Raw genomic sequence first — 23,720 nt, forward strand, 5'->3', positions numbered from 1 at the left:
ATGGATCCGTTTGTGGTTCTGGTGCTCAGCCTCTCCTGTCTGCTTCTCCTTTCTCTCTGGAGACAGAGGTCTGGGAGAGGGAAGCTCCCTCCTGGCCCCACTCCTCTGCCAATTCTTGGAAATTTCTTGCAGATTGACATTAAGGACATCCGTCAATCCTTGACCAATGTAAGTATGTTTTTATTCCTCTATATAGCTTCAAAAGGGAGAAAAATGGAACCTTCTTTTAAATAATAATCAAGTGCTTGAGGCAGTATTAATATGTAGCACACTGGTGATCGCTGATTATTTCCAGGTTCTTGGTGTCTTACTCAAAGAACGCAAGAAAGGCACATGTAAGTAGATCAGCAGCCAGGAACTTTATTTAAAGCAAAGGAATGCTAAGAGGTTTGAGATACACTGCCAAAGGGGCAGCGGGCTTCTTAGTTGGGCACACTCAACAAAACAGGTAGTAAACTTAGGCTTCTTCACATAGGACCCGTAGGGGAGGAGAGATCAATTGCTAGGGATGTAATTTGGGATGTCCTCTGGCTTCATTGGTCGGTTTTGGCCATGTAACATTTTTTATCTAAAGTTCATGTTCCTTCCCATGTTGCATCCAAGCTTAATCATACATATGCACACTTATACATAAGGATGAGATAATAAATAGAAACTTCTCAATGAAAATTCACCTAGAGAACATAGTTTGGCTTATCGCCCATGCACTCCAAGACATTCCAGGCTGGAGAGCCTTCTCCTGTTTAGATCCCCATCCTTCTAAGAAAATATTAGAGTAGGTAATGATCGCAGTCAATGGCTGCTATATGTTGGTGAAAAGTAATTCATAGTTCAGAACACCATGTATGTACAGCTCAGTACAGGTTGCAGTCTCAGAGATCTAACAGGGAGAAGGGTATGTTTTTAATGTCCTGGGTGAATAAAGTATTCCCTAGGTTTTCCTGTCTCAATTTCCCCATGAGAGACCTTTATCCTCAATTCTTTTTATTTTAATTTTATTTGAGAGAGAGATTGTCATGCCAGGCCCTCCAGCCACTGCAATTGAACTCCACATAAACGTGCCATCCAGTTAATCTGGCTTATGTAGGTCCTGGGGAATTGAACCTGGGTCCTTTGTCTTTGCAGGCAAGCACCTTAAGTAACGCATCTCTCCAGCCCACTCATCAATTCCTTAGGGGAGCTGATGGCAAAAGTTTAGTCTTGTTAGAACTGCTTCATGTTGAGTAAAGGCTAGACCTAGCAGGACAGAAATAATCTCTCATACTCTCTCCCTAAAGCTTCTACATTTCCAGGGGTCCTTCAGAGTGTTCTAGGAATCTCTTGGTCAGCTGAACCCCTGCTTTGGTCTTTGGCCATGCCTTACAAGAACATTTTGCTTTGTTGTTCAGCTTGGCAGCTGTTGGTGGAGGGCAGTTTACAATTAAATTAACTGGACTCTGGGGAGAAAATAGATGAGTTTAGTGAAAAGAGGAAGTCCAAAAGTAAGCAAGAGAATTAGAGTGAGGAGGGGCACTATCAGAGGAAGGAAGGAAAGGAAGAAGGAAGGAAGGAAGGAAGAAAAACAATATCGACTTTTCTCAGTCTTGAGATGAAAGACTGTTACAGAGACTTTCGAAGGAAGTCAGCCTTCAAAGAATTTTGATATTTTGATAATGAGCCTTTCCACATTCACTGACAAATCCAGCATTCCTCATGAGGTATAAGCATGACTCCCCTTAACCTAAAGTGAGTTGTGTCTTAGTGGTGACAGTAGTGCTCTCTCTTGGTGGCTAGGAAGATCTTCTTAGGCATCTGCTGCAGTCAGGTTCACATTGCTGGTAGAAATCATCCAACCAAGAGCAGCTTATGGGAAAAAGAGGCTTATTTTGGCTTACAGGTGCAAGGGGAAGCTCCATGATAGGAGAGGAAAATGGTGGCATGAGCAGAGAGAGGATGGACATCACCCCCTGGCCCATATAAGGTAGATAACAGGAACAGGACAGTGTGCCAAACATTGGCATAGGAACACTGGCTATAACACCCATCAGCTCACCCCCCACAATACACTCCCTCCAGGAGACATTAATTCCGAAATCTCCATCAGCTGGGAACCTAGCATTCACAATAACTAAGTTTATAGAGGACACCTGGCTCAAACCACCACATTCTTCTCCTGGCCCCAATAAACTGATATCCATACATGATATAAAATACAATGCATTCAGTCCAACTTTAAATGTCCCCATAGTTGTTATCAATCCCAATGATGTTCAAACATCCCCATAGTCCAAGATCTTTTAACTGAGCCATAACACCAAAAACTCCTCCAGACCTATAATTGCACAAAATAAACATTCACACTGCAAAAGATGGCATTCGGCATAGCAAAGAAATACTCAAACAATACATGATTTAAATAGGGGGCAAACACCTAACTCTGTAGCTCCAAGTCCAACAACTCTAGTTAGTGACAAATCTCCCAGTCTAATACCTAACCAGCAACAAGTCTCTGGACTTCCAAATCTGCCCCTCCAGCGAGGCTACTCACAGTCCTTGAAAATTTTATCCAGGACTGGCAGCTCTCCTTAGCAGCCATCTCGTGGTCCTGGCATCTCCACTGGGTTTCCACTGCAATCCACAGTTCATCCTCATGGCCCCATAGGGTCGCCATGCAGGCATTCAGCAAACCTGCTTCACACTGCCCATGGCCATTTCCAAAACATAAGACTGTGTGGCAAGCACAATGACCCTCTCTTTCCTGCATTTCTTATACTTCACAATACCAGGTAGGGTGCCAACTTGTTAATCCAGGGGGGAATAAAGCAGACTTTGAAGAATAAGACACTCCTTGAGCACTCAAGCCCCTTCAAAAGAGTCTACATTCTTCCTGTTGCCCCAATGCAGGTCAGCTGGCCCAATCTCAAAGATTGTAATCTCTCAATTGCAGAAGTTTCTGCCTAAAGATTTCTTTCTGTGCCATCTCTCTCTGCTCACACAAGTTCATTTCTATGCAAAGCAACCCTGCACATCTTCTCAGGACACAGTCATAACAGCAAGCCTCACACAAACTGCTAATCCAGTCCAAGCAAAGCTCTTTGTCATCCTCATAAGTCAAACCTCACAGTCCATAGCTCTTACTGCATTTGGGTCTTTCAACTCTGACCAGAATAGTCCATTAAGCTGGACTTATAGCAAAAAATGATACATAGAAATTTCTCTTAAAAGTTTACTTAGAGCACACAGTTTGCATTACTGCTGCCTGTACTCAAAACCAGTCCAGTCTGGACAGACCCCTGCTGTTCTGATCCCAGATCTAAGAACATATTTGACTAGGTACTGACCACAATCATGTTCACTTAAGGGTATGAGAGAAAGGAAGAACTTGCTTTTTGTTTGTAGCAGAGGGTATGTGTATATATATATATATATATATATATATATATATATATATATATATATATGTAGCTCAGTGTAGGTGAGAGGTCCCAAGTTACCAAGAGGTTGCTGGTGCATTGATTAAAAAAAGGATGTGTGTTTGCTGCTCAAGCCAATGCTTTCCCTGTTCACCTGACTCCATAACAATGACTAATCAGTAAGACTCCTGAAAAATTTATGTACCTTCTACTTCTTAGGTTATCCTCATCAGAGATTGAAGAGCAATGAGTTTTGTGGTAGAGGAACATTATAATCAAAATCCTAAAGTTCAGAAGTTGTGGATGATTCTGCTTATTCTTTTTGGGTTTTTTTGCATGTGTGTGAATGTGTGATGTGGTATATGGGTGTTAGTGCATGGTGTGTGCACTTATATGTGGGTTTCTAGTGCTCCATGCACTTATCTGTAGAAGGGTGAGAACTTTGGGTTGCTCTGCCATTCTTCTACTTGTTCATAGGAATTATCCCTAAGGTCAATAAAATCCTGGTGGACATGGAGTAATACAAGAAATGAAAGTAGGAAACAATGAGTTAGGGAACATTTGGTGGTCTCCAATCCATTTCTATTCTATACACAAAACCTAAGCCTGAGGTAAGAGCACTGAAGTATCAGGAATTGTTTGCCCAAGAGATAATGAATGTTCCATGGCAACATCTGAGGTGCTTGCTCTGTGTGTGTAACAGCAGTCACCCACACACCTGCTGGGCATTACAATCATTTGTGGTGATTTAAAACTTTAGATTTGAGATGTAGAGGGCTTCCAGGGTCTTAATACCAGGATTGCACAATATTTATGTGTATACTAATTTCATTTTGAGTATGGAAGAGACATGGAGAGTAATGTTTAGTTACTCAATCATAAATACTGAATAATCAGAAGTTGTAATGTGAATCTTCTAACAAGCCATAAGACCCTGGAAATTAATATGCAATTTTCCTTTATGTTTCCTTTGTTGCAAAACATAACAAGTACCTGCTGAATGATTTGATATGATTATTAATTGAAATCCACTCATCAACTGCCAGAGGCCAATGCATGGCTCACTGTGGATCCTTAAGTGATCATCACTGTCATGTGATGTAAACCCTCAGAGATATGTGAAGCTTTCTATGCCTGAATGAAAACACTTAAAGTAAAAAGATAATCGACCCATGGGCTGGAGAGATGGCTTAGCGGTTAAGCGCTTGCCTGTGAAGCCTAAGGACCCCGGTTCGAGGCTCGGTTCCCCAGGTCCCACGTTAGCCAGATGCACAAGGGGGCGCATGCGTCTGGAGTTCGTTTGCAGAGGCTGGAAGCCCTGGCGCGCCCATTCTCTCTCTCTCTCTCCCTCTATCTGTCTTTCTGTGTCTATCGCTCTCAAATAAATTAAAAAAATAAAATCAAAAAAAAAAGATAATCGACCCATATCATGCCCACTCAATGGGGGATAATTGACTCATTTACTAATTTAGATTTTCCTTCTTTTTCTAGTTCTCAAAGGTCTATGGCCCTGTGTTCACTCTGTACATGGGCAGGCAGCCCGCTGTTGTGTTACATGGATATGAAGCAGTGAAGGAAGCCCTGATTGATCATGCGGAGGAGTTTTCTGCAAGAGGATACATGGCAGTGACTGAAAAAACTAGTAAAGGTTTTGGTATGTATGTGTGTGTATTTGTGTGTGTTGTGAAGTACTTAAAGGGACAGGAAAAATGGAAAGTCAAGCCTTGACTTAGTCATCAGCCCTCTGTATGGCTGCCACTCGTTAGTTCCCACTTCCTTCCCTGAGATCTCCATCTCCTTTCTAGCCTGTGCTCTTATTTGTTCAGGCCTCATTTTCAGCAATGGAAAGAGATGGAAAGAGATAAGGCGCTTCTCACTCATGACCCTGCGGAATCTGGGGATGGGGAAAAGGACCATTGAAGACCGTGTGCAAGAGGAAGCCCAGTGTCTTGTGGAAGAATTGAGAAAAACCAATGGTGGGTGTAGCTTCATATTCTGACATTTACATTCTGCTCTAGGTATGGGTATGAAAGATCTATTGAGCTTGCTCTACCTCCTTTTGATTCTTTCATGTTCAAATTGGAAATCATCAACATGGATTTTATGTTAATGTTTCGATGAGTTAGCCAACAGTATTCCCCTTAGTGCAAATGTAGTGTTCCTATTTCCTATTGTTTCATCAGAGAATAGTTGATGAACTTGGAGCCATGACGCCTTCAACATTTAAGAAGCACAAGCCAGATAAGATTTGACCTCACTTTGTTAAACTACTCTTCTGTGTGTGATGTATCCAAGTTTATTTAAAGCCATGACTATGATTAATGAATTTTACATTTAAAAAAATTATTGGCTTATATTCATTGTACATACTGATGGTCTTATTATAGATATTTTTCATAATTATATCACTTACATGGACTATAGCTGCCTGCTCTCATTTCCTGTCACCCTCCCATTATTGACATTCACTGCTCCACAGATTTTCTTCTACGTCCATGTCCTGTATACATTAAAAATTAGAAATATGAACTTTCTAACTAACCAATTTTACACATTAAGAAAAGGCAATCTCCATTTATTATGTTTCTTGTTTTCTTTACCCCAGTGGGACTTATGTTTTAAATGCAAACTTTTATTTATATATATAAAATAATCCACATGGTACTTACTGTTCTCAACATTATGTTTCGGCAAGCATTCTGTTTTTCACAATTGTTCCTATTAGTACTTGAATACAGCCCCAATGTCTCCTTTTATTTTCCCTTTACTCATTTAATATGTGATTCTTTCAATTGGTATTATGTGTAAAGAATTTTCAGGTCTTCAACAATCTCTTCATTTCTATCTCAAGGTTATATAGTCTAAAGGCTTTGCAGATAAAGCAATTCTGCTCTCAATTCTTGAAATTTTGAGTATATAACCATCTTCTTTCTCTTAAAATATAGCAAAAAGCTAATGTGAATGTCATATAAGTTAATATAATAGATGTGTATAATGAGTATTTAACTAGTTATGTTGTAGACCAACTCAGGTAGAAGGACAAACAACTGATTCTAAATACTAAATATTTGGCTGTTACAGAGATTTGTATGTATGATATTGCTTAATTTTTCTAATGTACTTTTACTGAATGAAAAAGAAAAATACCTTCACTGTATATTCTAATATCATTTTAAAACTTCTTCCACTCTTCAGGCTTACCCTGTGACCCCACCTTTATTTTGAGCTGTGCTCCTTGCAACGTGATCTGCTCCATTATTTTTCAGAATCGTTTTGATTATAAAGACCAGGATTTTCTTAAGCTGATGCAAAAATTTAATGAGAATACCAGCATTATAAGCTCACCATGGATGCAGGTAATGTGAATATCTCCCCCGCCTTTTTGAAAAAACAGTCTTTTTTTTCTGTCAAGCCTAAATTCTACCTGGACCATGTATTGGACAGCACAATCCTGTTATCTAGGAAGGATGATTAAGCCCTTTGCTTTACAACTAGGGCAATAGAAGTGCTCAAATACTGGGTTGGTTTAAGTCCATTATCCATTGGTTGCCCCATTGACTCCCTTTTTGTACAAAGTTCTTTATTCACTTCCAGAAGGATGCCATCCACTAACCACAGGGTTGTTTTTCCTGTCAACTCCTACACACATCATTATTTTACCCGGCAGTCATACCTAGACTAGGAAGTGGATATTCTCCTTTAGGAGAACGAATATTTGGAACAATAAAAACTTACAGGATGTGCTGTGTAGTTCAGGGTGTTTGATGCTTTAGCTGGGATCCTAGTTGATGAGGTAATTGTGTTAGGAATGGCAAAATGATGGGTTTTATAACGTGCGGACAATAAAATCTGAAGTTTGTTCCTATGCAAAATTGGAATCTCCTGTTTGCCATCTAAATAATCAATTTATGACCATAAATAAGTTCTAACTACCCAGGTACAGGTTTCAAGGCATCTTTGAGCCCCACCCCTTCCAAAATACACATTCTTAATCAGAAGCTGGTTGCAGATAATGCCTTCTGCTCTGAGACAGGTTATTCAAGGAACTTTTGCTGTCATCACCGAATTTGGGATGGTGGTGCTTTATATCATTCATATTTCATGCTGGTTGGTGAGAATTTATAGAAATGATGATATAACATGATTTATACTACAAAATTGAGGCCTGAGTATGGAAATCAGCACATTTTATTGTCTGAATAGAATTTCCCCCCCTTGAATCCTTTCAACAGTGTGGAGAATAGCTAGATAAAAACAATACAACCTTCTCTCTTAAGGTGGATTCCATTTTATGCTCATATCTAGAAGTATAAATATAAATCGGGATTGTAATAGATTATAAATTCATTTTTCATTTAATAAACTATCATTTTTGTCTTGTAGGTCTACAATAATTTTCCTGGTCTCATTAATTACTTTCCAGGAAGTCATAACACAGTATTTAAAAATTATGATTATGTTAAAAATTATGTTTTGAAGAAAATAGAAGAACACCAAGAATCCCTGGACACTAAAAATCCCCGGGACTTTATTGATTATTTACTAATGAAAGGAATGCAGGTAAAATACAAATGTCATCTCATTTATTTGATTTCTTGAGATTCATGGTTCATTAAATTGTTATGAATTTAGGAAAATGTCTCATTAGGGCAATGATGCTTGAAAGTCTCTATAAGTATCTGTTAAGTGTGTTGATCTGTACTATATATCCTGGAATATAAAGTTAATTTAATAATTAGGACACAATAATGTTTAAGTTAAAAATATAGCACATGAATCCAAATACATTGCACAGGTAAAATGAGAGCGATTATCAAACTAGTCACAAATCATAACCCATACTATACTAATATGAAGACTGACGTCATCATTACACACTGTGGCAGAATGGAAAAGAAAAGTAACCAGCGTGGGTTCCTTGCATGTCCTATAGGTTACAGTTGCCCTGAGAGCGCTTGCAGTGGTAGATAAGAGAGGGAATTGCAGGTGGACTGAGTGGTCTAAGTAGAGAAGCACTGTGGGAAAGGTAGGTGAAATCATGAAGCCCTAATTGAGTGTAGCTTCAAATGCATTTGCACAAATAGCAGGTTGGGAATGGATGTCTACAGTCAGCATGAACTGTGTAGTTACTGTACAGTTTATTTCAAAGACTGTTCCCCATCGTTAAACCCACGATGCAAAGAAGAGAGCACAGACTTAAATATTTGGTCAAACTGAAGCAAGTTGTATGGTGAACCCAGAAGTTGGCCCGCTGGCTGTCTCACCCAAAGGCAGAGCTCAAGACAGCAGCCCTGAGCAAGAGAGAAGGCAGGTTGTTACAATTCACAAACTGTAAGGTTGAGAGATTTCCAATAGGGAACTTGGCAAGCAAAATACAGAAGGAAATAGCAGTTCACAATTACTTGACATCTTGGGAGAGTATGAGGCAAGGCATTGCCAGAGTGAGGAGTTCTAGGAAGCTCCAGGGGTTGGGAGTTCTAGGCAGGTAGTCAATGTCCAGTTAGACCTAACAGAAACTTAAATTTTATAGTAAGCAGAGACAAAACTTTCCTTGTTTTAACAATAAAATGGCTCCTTACTCTAACACGGAGTCAGACTGGTTCATCATTCCACCCTTGTCTTATGTGTCCCCTTCAAATCCTTGATAGGGAACAGTGAGTTCTGTCTATTGTATGGGTTGATTTGTATTGTATTGGCTGACCAAAAGCCAGGGACATAGCCCTTGGAGAAGAGATGAACTTATACTCCTCAATGGGAGCTCAACAAAACTGTCAAGGCTGATGGATTCTGCCAGGAATATTTGCATGCCAAAACTATTGGGGAGAAAATAGTTAACTGACAATCAAACAATGCATTTATCTCCCAAGAAGACTTCTCACCCCACGTCTAGCTTCCCGGAAATTGAGAGAAACAAAATATATAAAACATCAGAAAACAGAGGTCCAATTGTGAACAACATCAAGGGGAATGTTAGAGGACCTGCAGTAGCCAAAGTAAGTTTGGTCATCCAGGGGACCAGTTGAATAGTGTTTGATAGAAGCAGCAGGTTTTTTCTGAAACCACACATAGCCCTCCTTGTTCCATGAAAAGTAAGTCAAGGCCTCTCTTACTCTGTAACACTGCTTCTGCCAATGAGTCTGCCTGTCTTTCCAGCCTAGAGACTGAGTTTTCTAAAAATCCTAGATCTTGTTTAACTTGAGACCTTAGGGTTTTGAACCCTTGGTCTTTCAGAACTTGTGCTGATGTGTTTAAGGCTGCTGACCCTGTTATTTTTGCACCCACCAACAGCAGAACTAGAATGGGAACTCGCTTGAATCAGGGGTGGTCTGATGTTATCGTGAATGTAAGTGGCCTGCATTTCTGTCATAAACATAAACTTGAGGAAGAATGAGAGTAAGGATATAGAACCACAGATGTGCTCTATGTGCAATATAGGAGACTGACAGGCATTGTATAATACCATTAGTGCCTGTCCACCAGGCATCAGAGAGAGCCAGGAGAAACAATTTCCAGGTAGATTTTGTATAATGGAAGCACAATTATCTGAATAAAGAGATCTCAAGTTATTGGAAAGGTTGGACATGATACATAGTTCTTGTCCCTATATTTCACCTAAGGTTAATTTGGGCTGGACCAGGAGCAAGCATCAGCAGTAGCTTGTGGCAATGCTGCAAGAGAGAGATTAGTAGCAAAATGTTAAACCTTAGAAATCTTAATCTTAAAAGTGCCATGTTCAGTCACTTTCCATCTCTGGCAACTGGGTTCTTCTCCCGTGGTCTCTTTGGGTGCCTTCCTCAATAGGACAAAAGGCAGGGGATTGATACTGCTACCACCAGATTCAAGGATAAATTTAGTCAGAGTTTCCATTAGTGTTCTATTCATCTTCAATACTTTTCCTGAGCTTTGAGGATGGTACATACAACATAGTTTCCAATTTACGTTAAGAACCTTTGAAATTAATTGAGTTCTTTTAGCCATGAAGGGCAGGCCATAGTTGGACCTCAAAATTAAGGGAGGGCCAAATCTGAGAATAATCTCTGTTATTAATTTCTCAGCTACTATCTCAGTCATTTCCATTTGGGTTGGAAAGGCTTTTGTCCAGCATGAAAGAGTGTCGAACAAAAAACCAGCAATTATTTATATCCATATAGTCCTGGTTTAATTTCAGTACAGTCCAGTCCCCAAAATTTAGCAGGCACAGTACCTTAACTTCTGTTTCCCTGTGGAAGGAGATTTTTCTTGGCACTTGCCCGTGCACAGGTCATACAATGGTCTGAGATGTCTTGGAGTGCCTCTCGATGTCCGGAGAGCCAGACATGGCGTAAGATGAGTTCTGAAGTCTCCTTGGGGGATAAATGCATTGTTTGATGAAGGTCAGTTAACCATATTCTCCCCAATAGTTTTGGCATGTAAATTTTCCTGACAGAGTCCACCAGCCTTGACAGTTTTGGTGAGCTCTCATTGAGGAGTATAAGTTCATCTCTTCTCTGAGGGCTATATTCCCAGTTGTTTGGTCAGCCAAGTTCTTAACTTGGGCCTGGGGATTATTATATTTATGGTGTCCAGGCCAGTGAATAATGGCCACTTTATTTGGTAGCCAGATAGCCTCTAGCCATTGAATGATTTCCTGGTTGTTTTTGGTGGTCTTTCCATGTGAAGTTAAAAGTCCCCTTTGTATATCTGTCCATGTACATGTGCTCTAATAAAAGCACAGTGGCTCTCTGTGTACATGTTCCCTTGTTTGCCTTCTTCCCACCTTAATGTTTGTGTCAGAACAATGATCTCTGCTTTTGGGCTGGTGAGTCCTTGGCAAAGCCTGCACCCAAATAATTTCGTTTTCGCCCATAACTACTACTGCCCCTGCGTATCTTATTGCATCCCGGACAAAATGCTGCCCTCCGTGTACGGTCTGCAGCTCTGACAGTGAGAGGCATGCCTGTCAGGTCTGGTCGGGTACCTTGGATGATGTCCAACATCCCCAAGCAGTCATGAACTACTTTTTCAGGGTTGTCATCAGGCAGCAAGGTGGAAAGATTGACTGCCATGGATCTGTCAAAGGGCAGTCTGTCCTTGTCTAGAAGCATAGCCTGTTATCGGGGGAGATGGGCATTTGACACGCAGCGGGTGGCGACATCCCTTAGTAGGGCCTCCATTGCATGAGAGGCAGTTATGGCTAAAGTCTGCCCCAAAGTAAGCTCGTCTGCTTCTTTTACTAGACCTGCAGCCGCAGCTGTGGCCGTAAACAGGGGCATTCATTTTCCAGTGTCCAGTTCTCTGCAGGAAGCACACTGGTTTGGCAGCAGGGGCTTCCTATTTTTGTTGTATGTGACATGTGTTTGTCCAGAATTCTAAATGTCAGGAGTATGCATTGCAGCCATCGTGGCCCGATTTACTTCCTTTATCAGCAGATCATCTTTGCTGTCTCTATTGTCAAACGCCTTTTGGGCTATCTCTAATAGTTCTGATCTATTTTTTCCTGCAAATCCATTTATCCTTTGGATTTTCTTACATATGTCTGGGGCTAGCTGGGCTGCAAAAGCCAGGTTCATTGCCTTGAGGTTTGTCAGGTCCTCTGGGTCATAGGAGTATACAGATGGCATGCCTCCAGGAGGTGCTTGACAAAAGCTGAAGGCGGTTAGGTTCATCTGAGCTCTGTTTCACACAGCAGATGCCCATTAAAGACCCTCTAATAGAGCTTGGTGGTGCTCACCAAGGGACCTCCTACCTATTGCATTGTGGTCTGCCCATCATAGTGTGTGAATCTTATTTAATTAAGGAGGAAACAAGAGTTTGCCCTTGTGGTGTCTTCAGGGAGTGTCCTGTTTTATGTCTGAATACAATAGGCTAGATATGTATTTTGGGATGCACACGTTGTGAAGGGCATAAGTTCACCAGCTGCTCTGGGCTGTTGCTTAATACCAAAGGTGGGTTTGGAGATCTGGGATCCTTTTGACATGGTCTCAGCTGTATCTTTCCTGTGTCTCTGGGTCCATAGTGAGCCCTTGCTTTCCAACTGAACCCAGATGGGCAGGTTATGAAAGACTCACTGGTTTCCCTAGGTGGATGGTTGCCTGGTCTTCCTGTATTCTCCTTCTGGGGCTGATGTGGCGTCCCAAGTAGTCACTGTGATTGAGATGGCATGTTGAAGAGGTGATGAGGGTTGCAGGGTTCCACAGCCCTGGCCAGATCAGGGAATTGGCTGATATGGGAGAGACAGCGGCATTGGCCAAGGGACACACACAAGGGTGCCAGTAGACAGCACAGGTGTTGAGGGTCTTCCATTGGGGGAGCCCAGGCAACCTTCAGGCCAACCCACCAAGGATGCAAGACAGGGGAGCATGGCAGGTGGGCTGTGGGCTCAGTAGGTGCAGCCTGAGGGATCCAGGCGTGGTTCCGAAGCAGTGGGGACAGGACCTCTGGGAGACTGGGAAGACACTGACCACTGACAGACGCAGTGTGGACAGGTCCAACACATACAGTGGTGGGTCTGAGAGAGGGAAGGTGTGTGGCCAACAGACATAAGGTAATAAAAATAAGAAATACAAACATGGTCAAGGGTAATCTTTTTTTTTTTTTTTTTGATTTTTTGAGGTAGGGTCTCGCTCTAGCCCAGACTAACCTGGAACTCACTATGTAGTCTAAGGGTTGCCTCTAACTCATGGTAATCCTCCTACTTCTGCCTCCCGAGTGCTGGGGATTAAAGGCATGTGCCACCACGTCCGGCTTAAGGGTAATCTTTTAATAGAGTTGATTAGACACACTACAGGGCACCTATAGATTATAAAAGAATGATCAATTTAATTCTTGCTCAGGAAGTACCGTGAAGACAATGCATATTCTATACATCTTCTCTTCACTGGATGATTAAAACTACAACCTACCTAACAGTTCCATTTGCCATCATCAGCTCAGCCTTGTTTAGCACCTGCTTGGCTCTGGCTCTCTCCTTTTCCACTTCAGAACGATGTGTCAGTTTCTTGGCTTCATGATTTGGTTTCTCCTTAGTTTGTACATCCTACTGATGCCTGCACTCTGCCCCTAGATCTGGTTTCTAGTGATCTCCCATCTGGACTGCAGAATAGAGTGACTTCCAGTTTTCTGTGCTATATTAACTATATAGGCATTCACTTTTATAAATGAAATGTTAAATACCCTGCCTATTTCTTCATATGTGTTTTTTTAATTTTTATATTTTTATTCATTTACTTGAGAGAGAGAAAGAGACAGAGACAGACAGAGAGAGAGAGAGAGAGAGAGAGAGAGAGAATGGGTGTGTCAGGGCCTCCAGTCACTGCAAATGAATGCCAGACACATGTGGCACCTTGTGCATCTGGCTGACGTGGATCATAGGGAATAAAATCTGGATCCTTTGGCTTTGCACACAAGTGCATTAACAGCTAAGCCACCTCTCTAGCCCTTCATATGTGTCTTGATTAAAGAGAAAGTATAAAGTACTTTTCTATTTATGTCTTTTGGTAAATTGAAAATATTTCATTGCACACATCAGTATACAGATTCTCAATAGTCCAATGTTTAAGCACGTAAGATATAGGGGTGCAGGAAAAGAAATTTGCATCAGCTGACCTACCATCTCTGAAAAAGTATATAATTTTGTTTTAGTATTGTGTTGTTCATATTCTGTGTTGTTAAACTTTATATAACTGTGAAATATTATAGATTCATCATAATCTATTACACTGGCAAGGAATTAATTAGATAATTGCATAAAATCATTCTTAGGAAAAGCCCAGTCAACCGGTCGAATTTTCTCATGAAAATCTGGCAATCACTGTAATAGATTTGTTTGCTGCGGGGACCGAGACAACAAGCATCACCCTGAGATACGGTCTTCTGCTGCTGCTGAAGCACCCACATGTCACAGGTACGGCCACAGACGGCGAGGGCAGAATTGCAGGGAGATGTGGGAAATATGCTGCTAGTGTCCTACGTCGTGTTCGTCTGAGAGAAATCTCACCATTTACTTATGGGTTTTGTGTGTGTGTGTTTTGTTCTTTTGTTTTGGTTTTGGTTTTTTGGTGTTTTTTTTTCTTTTTTCGTTTTTCAAGGTAGGGTCTTACTGTAGCCCAGGCTGACCTAGAATTCACTATGTAGTCTCAGGGTGGTCTCAACCTCACAGTGATCCACCTACCTCTGCCTCCTAAGTGCTGGGATCAAGGCATGTGCCACCATGCCCAGCACTAAACTTATGTTTCATTAGACCATAGATGCAGCAAAAGACATAAATTCTGGACCAGTGTCTTGGTTCCCTGGGAGAGATGAGCTATGGCAGGCATGGCCCACACAAATAGGTCTGGGATTAGATACTTATATTATTCCCAAAGGTAGGGTTTTGTGGAAGATAAATTCTTGTAGTTACATTTCCTCATCCTCATTATGCAACATGGTATAATGAAAACTTATGTCACTAAAGTCTAAAGTACTTAGAAATCCTAAAGTTAGCTGAGTTGATTTGAGAGAGTCTCCAGTCTCACATTGGTGAGAAAGATATAGTCACTTAGTAATAAGGCATACTTAAATAGAGCATTTTATCATTATTTTATTATTCAATAAAGTACATGTTTAAATACACTTATAATCTGATTTTTTAAAAATATTTTATTATTTATTTATTTATTGCAAACAGAGAGGAACAGAGAAAAGAAAGGTAAGCAGAGAGACAGAATGGGCATGCCAGGGCCTCTAGCCACTGCAAACTAACTCCAGATGTATATGAGCAATTTTGTGGATCTGGCTTTACACTTTAAGTAAGTACTGAAAAATTGAACCCAGGTTAGGTTGCTAGGCTTTGTTCATTTTTTATTTTTTTTTTATTTATTGATTTGAGAGCAACAGACACAGAGAGAAAGACAGATAGAGGGAGAGAGAGAGAATGGGCGCGCCAGGGCTTCCAGCCACTACATACGAACTCCAGATGCGTGCGCCCCCTTGTGCATCTGGCTAACGTGGGACCTGGGGAACCGAGCCTTGAACCGGGGTCCATAGGCTTCATAGGCGAGCGCTTAAACGCTAAGCCATCTCTCCAGCACAGGTTGCTAGGCTTTGAAGGAGAGTGCCTTGATTGCTGACCATCTTTCCAGCTCCATAATTTGATTTTTATAAGAAATGTTACTATTCATTTATTTATTTGCAAGCAGAGGAGACAAGAAGAAAAGAAACACACACACACACACACACAGAGAACCAATGGGTAAGCCAGGGCTTTCTAGCTGCTGCAACCAAACTCCAAACGTGTGTGCCACTTGGTGCATCTGGCTCCTTTATAAAATTTTTTAAGGATGTTCAGTTTTTCAGCATTTATGAAACATACTTTATGTCCTGTGTCCATATATACTAAATTGACAATAGTATAATTATGAATGAGAATCAGTTCTTTAGAACAGGAAGAAAAGACAGCAGTAAACAGCCAATAAAACTTCATCAAACTCTTGACACACCATATTAGATTGAAGAGTGAGGAATAAAAGGATCTAGGAAAATGGCATGTGGCATAAATGTTAGAAGATGGAGAAATAAGAAAAACAGCTATATTCCTATAATTCCTACAAGGTTTCCTATTGAGGTCATCAAATCAGACATAAAGACCAGTGAAACAGAGGACTAGAAATAATTCTAAATTGCTTTGGCCACATAATTTTTGAAAAAGGTGCCAAAACCTCCTGTGGAAAAAAAAAAAAGTCTATTCCACAAATGGTGCTGACAAAAGTGGATATCCAACCTCAGAAAATGAAATTATACCTGAATCTTCCACTCAGTACAAGTATCAATTCCAAGTGGATCAATGACCTGAATCTAAAACCCGAAACACTAAAACTGCCAGATGAAAAAGTAAGGGACCTTAGCTAAGGTATAGGCTTAAGTAAGAATTTTCTGCACAAAACTCCAATAGTACAGGAAATAGTGCCAAGAACCAATGTTGCAGTCAGGGCCGTATGGCTGGTAGAAATCACCCAACCAAGAGCAGCTTGTGGGAAAAAGAGGTTTATTTTGGCTTACAGGCTTGAGGGGAAGCTCCTTGGTGGCAGGGAAAATGATGGCATAAGCAGAGGGTGGACATCCTCTCCTGGCCAACATAAGGTGTACCATAGCAACAGGAGAGTGTGAGAAACACTGACAAGGGGACACTGGCTATAACAACCATGAGCCTGCCCTCAACAATACACTGCTTCCAGGAGGCATTAATTCCCAAATCTCTATCAGCTGGGAATCTAGCATTGAGAACACCTAAGTTTGTGGGGGACCCCTGAATCAAACCACCACAACCAACATAGAGGACTATGTGCAACTGAAATGTTTTTGCATAGCAAAAGAAATGGTTAGTAAAATTAAGTTTGCCTAAAGAATGGGAGAAATCCTTGCCTGCTAAGCACATTTCAGAACGTGGGTTAATGATCAGAATTCAGAAAACAAAAACTGCCAGGTTTTACAGTATCAGACAGGAATCCCATCTTGTGAAGCTGGCCTCAGGTCCAATCAGGAAAAAGTTAACAGTCACTCATGCTATATTGCATCAGTGAGCACATCTTGCCTGGCGGGTCAGTACTGTAGCCCACAGGATCCATGGCAGAGTGAGACTGTTGACTTATCTAGCTAGCCAGCGTGGAGGAAGAGAAGTGAGAAGATAGTTGGAGTATAATTTGAACCTACACACACATAGAGTGTATAAGCGTACACCAATACATATGTTTATATGTATATGCAAATTTTAAGTCAGTAATTTATTTTGACACAAATTTAATATCTGATTCCTATTTAACCATCTACAAAGATTATGATAATGCAATTTGTAGTGTTTTTTGTTTTTAAAGCATTTAATAACTTCTTTTATCTTAGTTATTATGCTTGCTAAGCAATAAATAAATGCTGATGTTTTATTATAGCTAATTAGTAGGAGATTAGTTTGAACCTATATTATAGCAATTCTAAATGTGCAAGTGTTTTTCTGGATATCCAAGTTATATTTGTAATGCTGTTCAACACCTTGATCATGCCCCATGAAGCTCTTTATTGTTGTGACAAATGTGCCACCTTTCTCTCATTCCATTATTTCTCTGGTCCTATCAGCTAAAGTCCAGGAAGAGATTGACCATGTGATTGGCCGACACCGGAGCCCCTGCATGCAGGACAGGAGCCGCATGCCCTACACAGACGCTACGTTGCATGAGATCCAGAGATACATCGACCTCACCCCCACCAACCTGCCCCATGCAGTGACCTGTGACATTAAGTTTCGGAACTACCTCATTCCCAAGGTAATCCTGCTTCTTCTCTGCTGTCCCCTCATATTCTTGATGTTTCTAAATTCATTTTGTTTCCAGTCCTTTACCAAGTCCGGAGGAGAGATGGCAAAGTTATTACAATTCACTGCAGAATGGACTTTTTCTATTTTACGTTTGAGCCTGCAACCCTGTAACATACATTAGGTATCTAGTAGAGTGAATCTTCTTTGTTCTGCCTCAAATATTGTTTTGAAAATTCTTACTTATGTCTTTATAACAAATGAATTCAAGTTTAGGTTGTCAACTTCCACAAATTCTGAAATATTTGTCACTGAGAATTTATTGATTAGTAAATAGGATTTATATATTATTAGTTCCATTCTTAATTTTATATTTTCAACTTATATGTACTTTGCTTTATTTTCCTTAGAGTATTTTATCAGCCGTGGAATGGCTTTTCATATTTTATTTTTCTTTCCTGAGCTGCGTACCTTCACAATCTGTTTTACCTGACATATGTAAACAATTGATTTAATCATTTTATTGACCTATGAGTTATTAAACTAGTGAATTTTACTATTTACTTCTGATGACTTATTTGTAGATTTATATATAGCTGCTTTCTAGGTTGATTTTTTTTTACGTCTACTTTTCTAATACTTGTGCTCTTAATTTATGTTTATGGCATTATTGCCCTGGTTGAAGATTTCCAGGGAAGCACTGGCCAGATCTGAAGTGAGTGGACATCCTGCTTCCTTTAGAGTCAGCAGTAAGGAGGACAAGTTTAAACTCACATCAAATTGGATGTGTTAAGGAGATTTGAAAGATGTTGTTTATCGGTTTAAGAAAAATGTCCCTGATCATTTTTATTTAATATGAATGTTGTTGATAAAATTATATGCAAATCACTTCAAATGTGTTCTCTGAACAGATTCCCATCACTAAATATATGTATTAAATGCGCGTGCACACACACACACAAATTTGCATTTACACTGCTTAATATTGTTCATTAAATCCAGTTTATAACCATGAGAGACTGTGGCCTTTAATTAAAAAAAATATTTTCTTTATTTACTTGTACCTGCCCACAAGACAGGCTGACAGAGAGAGGGAGGGAGAAAGGGAAGGAAGAAAATGAGGAAGAGAGGGAAACAGAAAGAGAGAGAGAGACATGAGCCCACCAGGGCCTCCTTCTGTCTTTCTGCTGCAAATGAACTCCAGATGCATGTGACATTACTTTGTGTATCTAGCTTGGCAGTGGGGCAATTGCACCCAGGTTTCTAGGTTTTGCCAGCAAATGCCTTTAACCACTGAGCTATCTCCTCAACCCCAGTCTATAATTTTTGTTTCTCAAAAAATCTTGTCAGAGGCTAGAGAGATGGCTTGGTGGTTAAGCCCTTTCCTGTGAAGCCTAAGGACCCCGGTTTGAGGATCCATGCCCAGGACCCTCATTAGCCAAATGCACAAGGGGGTGCATGCATCTGGAGTTTGTTCATTTGCAGTGACTGGAGGCCCTGGCTCACCCATTCTCTCTCTCTCTCTCTCTCTTTCTCTCTCTGCCTCTTTCTTTCTCTGTCTGTCACTCTCAAATAAAAATAAACAAACAACAAAAACGTCGTGTCAGTATTTTGACACTGAGACACATCTGACCGTAAAAAAAAAAAAAAATTAAGCTAGAAATGTTCCCAAATGTTGGCTACTTTTTGTCATTTCCTTCCTTTTTGTGTGTCTCCTTAATGGTATCTACAACACACAAAATAATTTTGGATTAAGTACCATGTAGTGCACATGAAACATGCATAATTTCAAAAGGTGATACCTTCACCAAGAAAATGTTCATTTTCTGACCATTGGTCAGTCAGGGATATAACATTTCTGTCCTTAATTCAAAATTGGATATGATACAAACTGTCAAATATTGAATCTGTCCATTAAATTAGTTGTCTGATATTCTCCCTGCTCTGCAGTAATGAGAACCATTTTAGTAGAGCTTTGTAGTGCTTTCCAACACATTCTTTATTTATGTGAACATGCTAGTTGCTATGCACATGCTCTTCCATTTCACAGAAGCCAGTATATATTGTTGCATTAAATATAACATAGAAAGCTACATTTTCAGGGGCTGGGGAGATTGCCTAATGGTTCAGGTGCTTAACTGCAAAGCTCTACTACTGAGGTTCATTTCCCCAGTATCCAAATAAAAGCACATGTACAAAGTGGTACATGCATCTGGAGTTCATTTGCAGTGTCTAGAAGCCCTGGCATGCCTGTCTCTCTCTCTCTCTCTCTCTCTCTCTCTCTCGCTCTCTCTCTCTCTCTCTCTTCTTCTTCTTCTTCTTCTTCTTCTCTTTCTCTTTCTCCCTCTCTCTCTATGCTTGCAAATAAATAAATAAAATATTTCTTATAAAAAAGCTGCATTTGCAAAGAAAAAATAATTTCATTGGTAAGGTTGTGATTAATAATGTCATTGGTTGGAGATGATTAAATTAACTTGCTCTGTGGTAATGGGTCTTTGTCTGTAGGAACAAATTGAGTATAAGGGTTATCATGTCAGTCTACCCTGTTTTCACCAAAAAGTACTTTCTCACTATATGACTTAGTTTTCTCTAAAGGTAATATAATGAAACTTGTTAGTATCTCAATACCTAACTAAATTGAAAATAGCCTGAGGAATCAGATATGATGGCTTATCTCCCTCTATTGCATCAGAATATGGATGCCTATTTGAGAGGACTGTTGTATCAGCTGGGTTCATAGCACCTCAACCCTCTGCTGGTGGCTTATGATGTGATTTGTCTCCTTTGAGTTTAGTGAGCTACAAAATCCATTCACTCCCTTCATAGAATTGCTGTAAAAATAAGCAACATTGTACAGTGGCTAGTTCGAGTTCTTATCTTGTTTGTTTCTTCTCAGTACCTTGAATATACTCAAGAGTTCAGAACTGCCATCATTTAAAGCATTCCTCAGGCTGATTTTATGGGATCACTTTGTGGGATCTATATATGAGATTCCCTTAATTAATTTGGTAATAATATTACATAGTGCCATATATATGTACATATACACATAAATATGTGTATATTTAAGATTAGCTACATATAAGGTCACTTTAGAGAGGAGACATTAATATATCTTATGCCATTATTGGCTTTGTGAATTTCCTGATGGAATAAGGTGGTACTGGACAACCTCTCCACTGTAGATGTTCTACTTTATATGTCTTTTTAAGGAAAATATGCAGTATTGTATCCTAATATCATGTCAGAATGCTGTTTTCTAAATCGTTCACCCAATTGTTTCAGCTTTAGTGGTGATCTTTACCTGAATGGAAAATCTTTATTTAAATTTCTACAAAGTGATGATTTTTTCCAATTTTTAACATCCTTTTCACTTTTTCAATTAAGTTTAACCTATAAACAAAGATCTCTTGTACATTTTAAAATTAAGGAAAGCTCATGGCACTCATAAGCACTAAATATTCTACACAGGAGATTTGACATGTTGTAACCCCAGGAAAGTTCAGTTGTATAGATCACATGCCCCTGATCATACACATTCTATACTTTGTCCATTCCAAAAGAGGATTTCATTTGCAGCTGTAACCATGTATATGAAAACTGATGTGATGTAGTCTTGGCCCTTCTTTGGATTCAACTTCCTTTCTGTGGACCAGACGACTGAATTAAATGATTTGCATGAAGTCTTTTAGCCCATGGCTTCTTTGTAATTAGGTTTATCTGTGTGCATTGCTTCCAGGGAACAACTGTATTAACATCACTGTCATCTGTGCTGCATGACAGCAAGGAATTCCCCAACCCTGAGGTGTTTGACCCCAGCCACTTTCTTGATGGAAATGGAAACTTTAAGAAAAGTGACTACTTCATGCCTTTCTCCACAGGTAATAGAAATTCATTTCCTCTAGGTAACATTTGGCATTAGTTGGAATTAACACATGGACTTCTGTGGGGCTGGAAGATTGCTTAGTTTACATCATCAGGCGTACCACTTCTAATGCCCATACACTTTCCTTGTTAATAAGGCAACCTCCATGTTAGTCCTAAAAACAAAGCTGTAGCTCTTCACCCATTTCTTTCAAATTGAAAAAGCTAAAGTATTGGCTATTTGCATTATTTTTCAAATACATTGCAGCAAAACCAATGATTTATTCCTAGGAAGGAAACTTTATTCAGACCTTCTTCACCATGACAAAAAGGTGAGCTCATCATAATCTGATGTCATAGCATCTTACTGTGTCACTGCCAGTCTCAGCTAACGCAGACACAAGTTTCCCAAAACAAAGAAAACACTAAAGGGCCCTAAGCCCACTTCAGAAATCAGATGAGTAATAACTCATTGTAATACAGTAGAATTAGTGTGGTGAGAGAATTTCACTGTGAAAGCAAGTTTTGGAAAGAAACAACTACCACCGTTTCTCCTTCATACCTCAGAATTAAGGGTAAAATGAGATAAGCAACATTCTAATAAATGGTATTTTAGGTGACTCAAAGGAGTTGACTACTAAAGAATAGAAAATATTATTGCCAGGCATTCTTAACAAAATACTGTATCAGTGGAGCTTGACATGCTCTCTCAATTATGCATATCAAAAAACTGACAGGGGCTCAGTAGATTTCTCACTGGTTAAGGCACTTGCCTATGAAGACTAAGGACCCAAGTTTGACTCCCCAGATCCCACATAAGCCAGATTCACAAAAGTAATGCAAGTGCAAGATCACACATACCCACTAGGTGATGCAAGCATCTGGAATTCAATTTTGGTGGCTGAGGCACTGGTACCAATTCTCTTGCACTCTGTCTCAAAAAAAAAAAAAACTGACAGATAAATATGGGATTGTGAGAGTGGAAGGATTTGTGAATTGATTGCAGGGTACACTGATCTTCCATCATTCAGAATCATATATTTTGAATATTTGAGCTCCACATGTGAAGTGTATGTGCTGTGTCTCTAGCCAATGAGACTCCTTCATTGATGATGTGATTTTGTTATCCAATTCATAATCTCCCTTAGCCTCCCTGGTATTCTGATTGCAGGTTGATGGCAACACACCTGACTTAAAAATATTTTGAATGCTATATTTATTAACATCATATATGAGGTTGGTTATCAGCTGTCTGCTGTTTGTCTATTTATCCAACTAGCTTTACTTACCATTAAGTCAGTGAGCCATCCAGTGATTCATCAATTAGTCATATTCATCACGTGATATCTCACATGCACACTTATGAATAAGGAGTAATTATAAGGTTGGATTTTTTTGTTTGCAGGAAAACGAATTTGTGCAGGAGAGGGACTGGCTCGCATGGAACTGTTTCTATTCCTGACCACCATTTTGCAGAACTATAATCTGAAATCAATGGTTGACCCAAAGGACCTCGATACAACCCCAGTTGCCAATGGATTAGCTACTGTGCCACCCTATTACCAGCTCTGCTTCATTCCTCTCTAAAGTTATCAGCCAGCCTACCCACAACTCTGCTACCTTCTGTCATCCCCTCCATGACATCATCCATCCCCTTCCCCTTGTGATTGCTTCACCTGCCCTCCCCTCTCACCTATACCCGTTCCCTCACAATCCGTTGGAATAGTCGTCCTTTCCTGTGCCAATTCTAGAATCATTGCACACATACATCTAAAAATTTCTCTGTAATACTTTAACTGACCATGCAAGTGCTAATATGTATCAAAATCTGTAATCAATCTAGCTTCAATGTAAAATAAGAAATTATCAATATGACAATTTACAATTTCTCTTCTTCAAGTTCTTAGTAATACACATTTTTTGGTCTTACTATTCTCATCTTTCTTTACACACACACAAAAGAGTCTCCTAACAGGACATGACTACCTATACAATGAAAATATAGGGAGTGTTAAGGAGAGTGTGCTTGAATAGCCATTTGAGTGTCAATGGGATCACTGGAATTATTTGTGTATGAGAAAGATGAGCCTATCTAGAAGCAGCTCCAATGTGCAGAGAAACACCATGAAGACAAGTCACAGGGAGCAACAAGCATGTAGGATATCTTTCATATCCTGAGTTTGGTGCTATTTTGAACTAAATGTAAA

General features: G+C 39.9%; 1 protein-coding gene across 4 annotated transcripts; it reads left to right on the forward strand.

The window, feature by feature from the left end:
* Positions 1–23,100, forward strand: LOC123461622 (cytochrome P450 2C26-like). Of its 4 annotated transcripts, XM_045152975.1 has the most exons (10): positions 1–168; positions 4,884–5,046; positions 5,219–5,368; positions 6,588–6,748; positions 7,776–7,952; positions 12,857–12,870; positions 14,144–14,274; positions 17,475–17,662; positions 21,389–21,530; positions 22,919–23,100. In XM_045152975.1, the coding sequence occupies exons 1-10, from the start codon at positions 1–3 to the stop codon at positions 23,098–23,100; spliced, it is 1,476 nt and encodes a 491-aa protein (XP_045008910.1). The 4 variants fall into 4 exon arrangements, with proteins under 4 accessions (XP_045008910.1, XP_045008918.1, XP_045008924.1 ...); XM_045152983.1 differs by lacking the exon at positions 12,857–12,870 and having other exon boundaries at positions 14,133–14,274; XM_045152989.1 differs by lacking the exon at positions 12,857–12,870 and having other exon boundaries at positions 14,139–14,274.
* The last annotated feature ends 620 nt before the right edge of the window (positions 23,101–23,720 follow it).

Source organism: Jaculus jaculus, chromosome 1 (genome assembly GCF_020740685.1).
Source record: "Jaculus jaculus isolate mJacJac1 chromosome 1, mJacJac1.mat.Y.cur, whole genome shotgun sequence".
NCBI classification, from domain to species: Eukaryota; Metazoa; Chordata; class Mammalia; order Rodentia; family Dipodidae; genus Jaculus; species Jaculus jaculus.